This window comes from Bison bison, unplaced genomic scaffold, assembly GCF_000754665.1.
Source record: "Bison bison bison isolate TAMUID 2011002044 unplaced genomic scaffold, Bison_UMD1.0 scf7180017864529, whole genome shotgun sequence".
In the NCBI taxonomy this organism is placed as follows: domain Eukaryota; kingdom Metazoa; phylum Chordata; class Mammalia; order Artiodactyla; family Bovidae; genus Bison; species Bison bison.
The window spans coordinates 3,743,288-3,754,518 of NW_011495079.1; the positions used below are offsets into that span (position 1 = coordinate 3,743,288).

The window sequence follows — 11,231 nt, forward strand, 5'->3', positions numbered from 1 at the left end:
AGCATATTCAAAAGCAGAGACATTACTTTGCCAACAAAGGTCCGTCTAGTCAAGGCTACGGTTTTTCCAGTGGTCATGTATGGATGTGAGAGTTGGACTGTGAAGAAAGCTGAGCACCGAAGAATTGATGCTTTTGAACTGTGGTGTTGGAGAAGACTCTTGAGAGTCCCTTGGACTGCAAGGAGATCCAACTAGTCCATTCTAAAGGAAATCAGCCCTGGGTGTTCATTGGAAGGACTGATGCTGAAGCTGAAACTCCAATATTTTGGCCACCTCATGCAAAGCGTTGACTCACTGGAAAAGACTCTTATGCTGAGAAATATTGAAGGCAGGAGGAGAAGGGGATGACAGAGAATGAGATGGCTGGATGGCATCACCAACTCGATGGACATGAGTTTGGGTGAACTCCAGGAGTTGGTGATGGACAGGGAGGCCTGGTGTGCTGTATTTCATGGGGTCGCAAAGAGTTGGACACGACTGAGCAACTGAACTGAACAGAACTGAACTTATAATTTATATGGTACTTTAACAGCATTTTTACTTAATTTCAAGTATAAAATAATTTAAAAGTTAAGTTGCATAGAATGAAAGATAAAAATCATATGATCATCTCAACAGAAGCAGAAAAAGCTTTTGACAAAATTCAACATCTTTTCATGATAAAACACTAAAAAAAATTGGGTATAGAAAGAACATATCTCAACATAATAAAGGCCACATGTGACAAACCCATGATGGCTAACATCATACTCTGTGGTGAAAAGCTGAAAACTTTTCCTCTAAGACAAGAGGGTACTTACTCTCATCACTCCTATTTAACATAGTTCCATAAGTACCAGCCAGAGTAATCATGCAAGAAAAATAAATAAAAGGTATACAAATCAGAAAGAGAAGAGCAAAACTGTCTTTGTCTGCAGACAATATGATCTCATACGTGGAAAAATTCTAAAGACTCCACCTCCATCTTTGGCTCTCAGATTCCAATGAAATCCACCAAAAGCCTTAGCACTAATCAACAAATTAAGTTGCAGGATACAAAACCAACATATAAAAATCATCCACATTTCTATATACTAACAAGACATCTGAACAATAAATAAAGAAAACAACCCTATTCATTACAGTATCAAAAACAATGCAATACTTAGGTATAAATTTAACCAAGGAGGTGAAAGATCTATACACTGAAAACTATACCACTTAAATGAAAATGAAGACACAAACATATGGAAAGACATTCTGTGTTCATGGATTAGAAGAATTAATATTGATAGAGGTTTCATACTATCCCCAAACCATCTATGGATTCAACACAATATCTATAAAAAATCCAATGACATTTTCCACAGAAACAGAAAAAGCAAAACTTAATGGTAAATCTTTTGAACTGTGGTGTTAGAGAAGACTCTTGAGAGTCCATTGGACAGCAAGGAGATACAACCAGTCCATCCTAAAGGAAATCAATTCTGAATATTCCTTGGAAGGACTGATGCTAAAGATGAAACTCCAATACTTTGGCCACCTGATGTGAAGAACAGACTCATTTGAAAAGATCTTGATGCTGGGAAAGATTGAAGGAGAGAGGAAAAGGGGATGACAGAGGATGATATGGTTGGATGGCATCACTGACTCAATGGACATTGAGTTTGAGTAGGCTCCATGAGTTGGTGATGGACAGGGAAGCCCGGCGTGCTGCAGTCCATGGAGTCATAAAGAGTTGGACATGACTGAGAGACTGAACTGAACTGAAATGTTAAATCATTTTGCCTTGATGACCAATCATATTTGCATTCACAGGAACAGAGAAAGAAAGCAAAAGCAAATTAAAGTCAGATCATTGAAATCTGAGATCCATAGATCTGTGTGAGGAAGAAGAAAATGGATCTGAGTAGTTGACTGAAAGAAGTCAACATTTAAAAATGCTCTAAAACTTTTGTTTTTAATTTAAAAAATAAAAAACATTCTAGGGCAGTTCACAAAGAGCACAAGAATCACCTTAGGAGTTTATTGTGAAAATCTACCTCTAGACATTCTGATTTAAAAGTAGAGCTCAGAAAGACTTTTTAAAAATACTATGCTACAGATGAGAAATCTGGAGATCAGGATGATTTATCTAAGGAGTAGAACCTAGATTCAAACACAAGTCTCTTTCAGTTCAAAGTTCCTGTTCTCTACACTATAATGTTTCTCTAAGTTACAAATACATGTTATTTCCATGGAATTCTCCAGGCCAAAACACTGGAGTGGGTAGCCTTTCCTTTCTCTAGGGGATCTTCCCAATCCAGGGACCAAACCCAGGTTTCCCGCATTGCAGGTGGATTCTTTACCAACTGAGCCACAAAGGAAGCCCATAATGTTACTCTAAGTTACAAATACATGTTATTGAAGAAATTAGTATAATTCCTTAATGTGAGGACTCAGTAAATTAGTGAAGTTGATGAGAATAATTATGACAATAAAGATCTTTAAATGTTTCGGGAAGTGACACCATGTTAAGTAAAAGCAAGATTATAGGGTAAAAAGAAAATCTTCTTCAAAGCTAGAATAGATTTATTTCAGTAACATAGAATAGATGATTATAGGAAAAGATATAACATAGTCAATGTTTGTCTCATTTATTTTAGGGGCAAGCTATTTCCACTTTTATTAATATATATTTCTCACTGGTTCATTATCCTGGTTCATTTTAGAACTTTTTCATTCCCTGTCAAATTCACTGTCTTGACTACCTCATTCTTTCTGCAAATGAAGACTGTTTCTCATTATTAATTATTTGGTAGAATAAACTGGCAGCTATCAACTAAATGGAACTGTTGTGAAACTAAGCAACCAAAATATTTAAACTTTAAAAAGCATAGATAATAGAAATAAAAATTCTGGCAAAAGCAAGCTAAAATAATACCAGACAATTTTAAAATTCTAAGCCTGAGATTAAAGCAGGCCGCATAGAATATTTTCCATCTACTGTTATTGACTTTGACTGTATTGTAGAGAATCTAATTCTTCATCTGTTAGAGGCTGAATTGATCCCAATATTCAGTAGTCATGTCTCAAATGGTCCCATGATAAAATACATTAGAAGCATGAGCGAGTTCAGTAATTTTTTTTTTTTTTTTTTTGGTTACTAGTTCAATACTCCATTAGAATTAATTGTTCTTCAAGGTGAAAAACATTTCCCGGAACACAAAGATAAGTGATTATCACCACTGACGTGTCTCTTTAAGCTCAGGCTCTAGAATGATTTCCTTTGGCATTAGGAAGCAAAATGGGATTCCTTTACAATGGCAGGCTGTCCAAAGCCTTTATTCCAAAACAGGATCAAGAATTCTAAAATGCACAGCATGAAACAGAGTTACAAATCAGGTGCATTATGGCAAATGAATGAGGTCAATGTGACAAGCGGCTGAGAGTTGTCAAAAATTAACTTCATCATTATCTGGAGAGCAAGGTTAGAACGTTGAATTATTATCAAATTTTCAAGAAAACATTTCAGTTAACTCATGAGAAAAAAATATCGATTCTCAGGGAAATCATAATAGCTGAGTTTTCTGTTGGGAAGATTAAATTCAAGTTAGATATTATAGAGAGATCACAGAGAATGGAAATATCAAAACAAAGATTGGCTGATGTTATATCTGCAGAGTGATCACAAAACTTCATGAAATTCAAATATATAGAAGTTTAATTAGGAAGGAAGTTTGCTGCCTTTGGATAATTTAACAGAATGCTCTTAGGATTAAGAGATATTTTACTGTCAAACACGTTTCAAAATGTGCACACGATACAGTACTATGCACCACATCATAATCAGCAAGAATAATTAACAATTAGCGGGAGAAAAAAACCAGGGTGTGAAATAATATGAGAGAAATATAAAATATAAAAGTGAAATAATATAAAAGAAATATACACAGAGTTAAATTGCACAAAACTTGCCAACACAACTCCATTCAAATAATAACACTTAGGTGCTGCTAAAGTGTCTAGGTTTCCCCCCAGGAGAAAAAATACGTATTTCATCCCTGATGCTTCTTATTTATTTCTTAGATACATGGGATGGTGACACAATAATGCCTTTTAAAATTTATATCTGAAAAAATGATTTCCTGAAACCTAAATTCTGAAATTTGCTCTAAAGATCTTTATGCTATCATCAAATTTCTCTAAGGCATGCTATGTTCACATTTTTTTTTTTTTTTTAAATATGTTCACATTTTAAAAGTGTGTACATTGTTTACACACAGAGGGAAAGCTGATACATGACTTGGGAAAACAAATGAAATGACTAGAAAATGTTTTTCAGATAATTTTATATTCTTTCAAAAATCTAAGTTTCAGGGGTTGATAAAGAATGTGAAGATATTTATATTTTTTCAAAATTTACATTCTAGATTATATAATGTCTTAATTCAACTTAGAAAATGATTCCATTTGCATATTATAAAAGAACCTAAAACAGACTGACTTTTGAATTAAAATTTTGCAAGATAAAATGCAATTTTAACTTGAGCTTCCTTTCACATTAAATGTAAAACCTTCTATCAGATACATTCAATCATTGTAAGAATTTAATTCCTAATTCACTTATTTTAGTAAAATTTTTCAAACTACCATCTTAAGGCTAATATTTTAATAAAACCAAAATTTCCAATTCAAAAATAAAAGTTCTTACATAAGATGGCTGATTTTATATTTTAAATTACTGAATTAGAGTGCCCTCTACTGGATAAAAAAGGCAATAAAAGTTAAAATGACAAAGAATAGTTAAAATACCTAAAAAATTCAAGCCAAGTCATTAATATGTAAAATACATTTATTAAAAACATAAATGCTACACAACAGATTTTCCTTTACTTTGATTTTTTCTAAATTACTTCTGGAATTATCTGTCATATGACAACAAATAAGTTGAACATTTCATATCATATAAACTTAAATTTTAACTGAACTCAAACACCTGTCCTTCAGCCAGTAATGTGAATAATAAAAGTGTTTTCCACATTTAACATTCCATTATAATATAGAAATAACTGAAACTTATGATTATGGCTGAACTACAGTTTGAATTTTCCTTAATGATGAACTGAAACCTCCCTACTTCAAGAGAGCTCTTAAACTGCACAGTAGAATTAGGCTGGGCACCAGAAGTCTGAGATTTATTTAGATCTAAAATTCCGTAATTCTGTGGTTTTAGCAAGACCTCAGTTAAGACTCATTATCTGAGGTCTGGATTACTTCAGTAAGGTCGTAGCAGATTTTGGGTCCTCTAGACCAATAATATACATGTTAGTAATAGTTTTTCAAAGAACAATGTTCAGAATCACCCAAAACAATTCTGTTTCAGTTGTTCTGCCATGGTAGCTGAGGATGTCTGCATTTTTTGAAGCTTTCTAGATAAGTCTAATGTACGACCATTGCTAAGAATCACTGTTTGAGTCTCTCCCTAGAAAATCTGACATCGAGGTACCACTTCTAACTTCTAAAAATGTCACCTTCATAAATGGACTCCCACACTCAAGAGTTATTCTCCTCAGCATCAAAATTAAACTTCTGACTAGCTTCCCAATCTAATTATCTCCCCTGTTCTGTAACGAAATAGTTGAGTGGTAAGACTGCCTTTGTCCAGATCCAGTAAATACCAGACTGGCCCTGCTATTTACTGTGTAAACTTAGGAAGGACATACAAGTTCTCTGTGCCTCCATTTTTCTTATCTATAAAATGGGAGGAGTAATACTACCTATCTCACAGGGTTAGCATGAGGATTAAATCAATTAATAAAAAGTGTTATGTCAATGTTAAAAATTATTATGACTTAACCAGCTTCACTCTCTACTACTTTTCAAAACAAACTCTCATGGTAAATTATCCTCATTTTAAGTGCTAGGCCTTACCTTTGGGCTTTTGCACATTATGTTTCTGCAGACTGAAATTCTCTCCCATTCATTCATTCCAATACAAGTGCAGAGATTATTTCCCCTTCCTCCAGATTAAGATTTAATTTCTCCCTACCTCCATGAAGATGTCAATGAATACCTATAAATCATTAACCTCTTCCTTAAAAAAATTTCCTTTGGCTACAGGGTAATTTATTATAAGAAATAGAGCTGGGAATTAATGACACTGGCTCTGAGTTTGAATCCTAGATCTGTAACTTACCAGCTGAGTCATGTCCAAATCTATAACTCCATTATTAGGATTACTGTATGGATTAGGTGGCTTAAGTAATATAAAGCATTAAAACATCAAATAGCAAGCATCTAATAAATGTCAATTCTTATAATATTTATTTGTTTTTTATACTAGTCTTGTCTACACACAGTGATTTAAGACTTCTTGGAGCAGAAATTCTGAACTCCTCGAAGTTAGAAACCACATCTCATTACTGCTATTATAAGTGCTATAGCTCACAACACTGTAATGACCATTTATATTAAATGATCTATAAGTACTCATATAAATTTTTTGTATAATTTGAGAGTATAATTCATTTTAAAAACTTGGAAAAACAATCTTGATAAATAGAAAGAGACATTCGACAAAACAGGAATTAACCAAATACAACGCAGGCTGTAGAGAAGAGTTAAATAAATTGCATTGCTTTTTAAATATTCAATAACAGGTTTCTATCAGATTCAACTTCTGAAAGTCAACTTTCAATAATGCATTTTAGGCATCTAAAATCCTTTAGATTTTTCTCATTTCCTAAAAAATAAATACCAGACTTCTCAGCCTGACATTCAAAATCATCCATGGCCTGAACTCATTCTATCTTCTAATCTTATCTCCATTGTCCCCCTTTATGAACTTTATTATTCCAGGTAAATAGAACTATTTGCTTTTACTCATGTGTACCCTCTGCTTTTCTGCTTCATGTAACCTTTAATATTTTCATATGATAATATTTTCAAAGAACACAATATAAAGTTTCATTATAGAAACAAAGAGTGATGGCTTTTATGGACATATAAGCTTGAATTTTGAACTTAAGTTCAACTTAGGAGCATTAATTTCTCCCTTAGTACTGTCACAGTCTTTTTTTTTTTTTTTTTTTACAAAAAAAGCAGTCTTTGACTTACAAAACAAATTGGCCACCACTCACCCCAAATTATGTCACCCTCTCAATGCCAAAAGCCCTTGCCATTACTACTCAAAAGATATAAGTTTGAATTATGGTCTCCAAGTAGAGCATGCAGACCCTAGGGTGCACAAGATACCAACTGAATAAAAGAAAAAGATTAGATCATCCATTTTACACTTTATCATCCTCACTTGAATTTCTCTTGTAGTATATGCCCCATAATTTATAGCATATATTCTTAAAAATTATAAATAAATACATTTGGGATGTTTGCTCAAAATTTGTTTACTACTGGTACATAACAAGATAAGTCTTGAAACCACTGGTCTAGAATATCAGGTCTTTCAGAAAATTTTGGGGTTGAGGAATAGAAGACAGAAATAGCCACTTTAGAGATATCTTTAGATATGGACCTAAATACTATGTATTGTTTATGTAGGATAAATATGTCTTAATTTCTAATCAACTTTCAAGGAAATGTGGAAATGTAACTGGTTTATAATTTGAGTTAGCATAGGCCTGTTGTAGATTTAAAAAAAAAAACAACAAGGAGTTTTGCCCTAACATTAAAGTTAGTACAGTAAATATTTCATTACTATAAAAATATCATTTGGGAAAACCTACAAGTATTTACTTCATTATACATATACTTAATCAATTATGAATAATTATACTCATAAAGAGCTTTTATTGGAGCCAATAATGTGATGTTTTTCAAAACACAGTAAAAGGAAAAAAAAAAAAAACAGGCCTAGAAGGTATGACTGGCCTTGGACCTAGACTAGCAAATACTACCCTGGGAAAATGTCACTTTAAGTAATAGTAAGTAACTAAATGTTCTCATACAGTAGTATACTTAGAAAACTTTTTTTAGCCTTCATCAATAAAATGCCATACTTAACACGATCCACTCTATTACCAGTTTTTGAAGAAAGTATAATATTTCCATAACAAATTAAGTACTAAAAGTCATAAAAGGTTTCATATCATAATAATGCTTTTCCTTTAATACCAATGCATCCTATAAATCCTTCTATAGGACTAAAGACAGATATAAAAATCTTGACTTTAAACTGACTGATTATAGTTTTTCTTGATATTGTATCAATATAAAAATTCAACTAAGCAAGAATCTCTTACTCATGATTCAGATTCTGAGCTTACAGTTTGCATACAAACTATTGGGATTTGTGTAAGATTATGAAAATATTCAGGTCAAACTATCCACAGTGACTGTCTCCTACTATGATTTATAAAGTGGGCAGGAAGTATACACTCATGGCTCAGCTATGTCTTTCTTCTTTCAAGATGGTGTTAGACTCAGATGACAGAGAAAACAGGGAAAAAAGACAAAAAGGAAGATTTTCTTCTTTCTTTGGAAACCACTGTCATTATGCCCAATAAAACTAAAAGAACATAATCAAAGGGACTATGAATTTATATGCTACAAGGGTCTAACAGTGGTGAGATCATCGCAAACCATAAGTGATTTATCAAAGCGTTTCTTCCCTACACATGCTGTGAGAATGAAACACCAATAAATATCAGGGAAGCGCAATGGAGAGCCTGACATTTGACCCTGGCTAAATCTAAAGGTAAGATAACACATAAATCCCATGGTTTTCAGGTACACAGTGAACTGGCAAAGACAGACATATTGTCTTCTTTCCCCCCTTACTTACTACACTCTGGCTTCCATTTTTCCCAAGTTCTTCCTCTGAAATCTTGCTCAAATTATCTAAGTAGTGGTCTGATATTGTGTGGCACAAATCTTCAAATGAATAATCCTTTTCTTGACAGAGTTTTATTTCATCCAAGAGTTTTGATAATTCACCAGTCACAGTTTCACCTATAAGAAGAGAGTAATTTTTCAGAAGGTTCAAAAAAGAATACTTCTAAAACTTCATGCTAAATAATAAAAATATAACCAGAATAGTGCTAGAACTCAAAACACGGCAAACAAAATTATCAGAAAGTTTATTTTGCTGAAAGTAAGGTACTAACACCTCCAAGGTAAGAGAAACCTCAGTAAAACAGTATGCACTGAGAGAGGGCCTCAGAGGGCAGACAGACTGAAACCACAATCACAGAAAACTAACCAATCTAATCACATGGACCACATTTTGTCTAACTCAATGAAACTAAGCTATGCCATGTAGGGCATCAAGATGAACAGGTCATGGTGAAGAGTTCTGGCAAAATGTGGTCCACTGGAGAAGGGAATGGCAGACCACTTCAGTATTCCTGCCTTGAGAACCCCATAAACAGTATGAAAAGGCAAAAGATAGGACACTGAAAGAGGAACTCCCCAGGTTGGTAGGTGCCGAATACACTACTGGAGATCAGTGGAGAAATAACTCCAGAAAGAATGAAGAGACGGAGCCAAAGCAAAAACAATACCCAGTCGTGGATGTGACTGGTGACAGAAGCAAGGTCCGATGCTATAAAAGCAATATCGCATAGGAACCTGGAATGTCAGGTCCATGAATCAAGGCAAATTGGAAGTGGTCAAACAGGAGATGGCAAGAGTGAACGTTGACATTTTAGGAATCAGTGAACTAAAATGGACTGGAATGGGTGAATTTAACTCAGATGACCATTATATCTACTACTATGGGCAAGAATCCCCTAGAAGAAATGGACTAGGCATTATAGTCAACAAAAGAGTCCAAAATGCAGTACTTGGATGCAATCTCAAAAATGACAGAATGATCTCTGTTCGTTTCCAAGGCAAACCATTCAATATCACGGTAATCCAAGTCTATTCCCCAACCGGTAACACTGAAGAAGCTGAAGTTGAACGGTTCTATGAAGACCTGCAAGAGCTTTTAGAACTAACACCCAAAAAAGATGTCCTTTTAATTATAGGGGACTGGAATACAAAAGTAGGAAGTCAAGAAACACCTGGAGTAACAGGCAAATTTGGCCTTGGAGTACAGAATGAAGCAGGGCTAATAAGAGTTTTGCCAAGAAAACAAACTGGTCATAGAAAACACCCTCTTCTAACAACATAGACATCACCTGATGGCCAACACCGAAATCAGACTGACTATATTCTTTGCAGCCAAAGATGGAGAAGCTCTATACAGTCAGCAAAAACGAGACCGGGAGCTGACTATGGCTCAGATCATGAACTCCTTATTGCCAAGTTCAGACTTGAATGGAAGAAAGTAGGGAAAACCACTAGACCATTCAGGTATGATCTAAATCAAATCCCTTACGATTATACAGTGGAAGTGACAAATAGATTTAAGGCACTAGACCTGATAGAGTGTCTGATGAACCATGGACATTGTACAGGGGACAGGGATCAAGACCATCCCCAAGAAAAAGAAATGCAGAAAAGCAAAATGGCTGTCTGGGGAGGCCTTATAAATAGCTGTGAAAAGAAGAGAAGCCAAAGGCAAAGGAGAAAAGGAAAGCTATACCCATTTGAATTCAGAGTTCCAAAATATAGGAAGGAGAGAGAAGAAAGCCTTCCTCAGTGATCAGTGCAAAGAAATAGAGGAAAACAACAGAATGGGAAAGACTAGAGATCTCTTCAAGATATTAGAGATATCAAGGGAATATTTCATGCAAAGATGGGCTCAATAAAGGACAGAAATGGTATGGACCTAACAGAAGCAGAAAATATTAAGAAGAGGTGGCAAGAATACACAGAAGAACTGTACAAAAGAGATCTTCACACCCAGATAATCACGATGGTGTGATCACTCACCTAGACCCAGACATCCTGGAATATGAAGTCAAGTGGGCCTTAGGAAGCATCATTATGAACAAAGCTAGTAGAGGTGATAGAACGCCAGCTGAGCTATTTCAAATCCTAAAAGATAATGCTGTGAAAGTGCTGCACTCAATATGCTACCGTTTGGAAAACTCAGCAGTGGCCACAGGACTGGAAAAGGTCAGTTTTCATTCCAATCCCAAAGAAAGGCAATGCCAAAGAATGTTCAAACTACCACACAATTGCATTCATCTCACACACTAGTAAAGTAATGCTCATAATTCTCCAAACCAGGCTTCAGTGATACGTGAACCATGAACTTCCAGATGTTCAAGTTGGTTTTAGAAAAGGCAGAGGAACCAGAGATCAAATTGCCAACATCCACTGGATCATGGAAAAAGCAAGAGAGTTCCAGAAAAACATATATT

The 11,231-nt window shown here is 34.6% G+C and overlaps 1 protein-coding gene across 2 annotated transcripts in view; it reads right to left on the reverse strand.

The window, feature by feature from the left end:
• The window catches only part of ANKS1B (ankyrin repeat and sterile alpha motif domain containing 1B), a 1,164,394-nt gene that overhangs the window by 973,165 nt on the left and 179,998 nt on the right, over positions 1-11,231 (reverse strand). For both annotated transcript variants that reach the window (XM_010831582.1, XM_010831580.1), the window contains exon 8: positions 8,762-8,928. In XM_010831582.1, the coding sequence (XP_010829884.1) occupies positions 8,762-8,928 (167 nt within the window). The remainder of the gene's footprint in view (positions 1-8,761; positions 8,929-11,231) is intronic.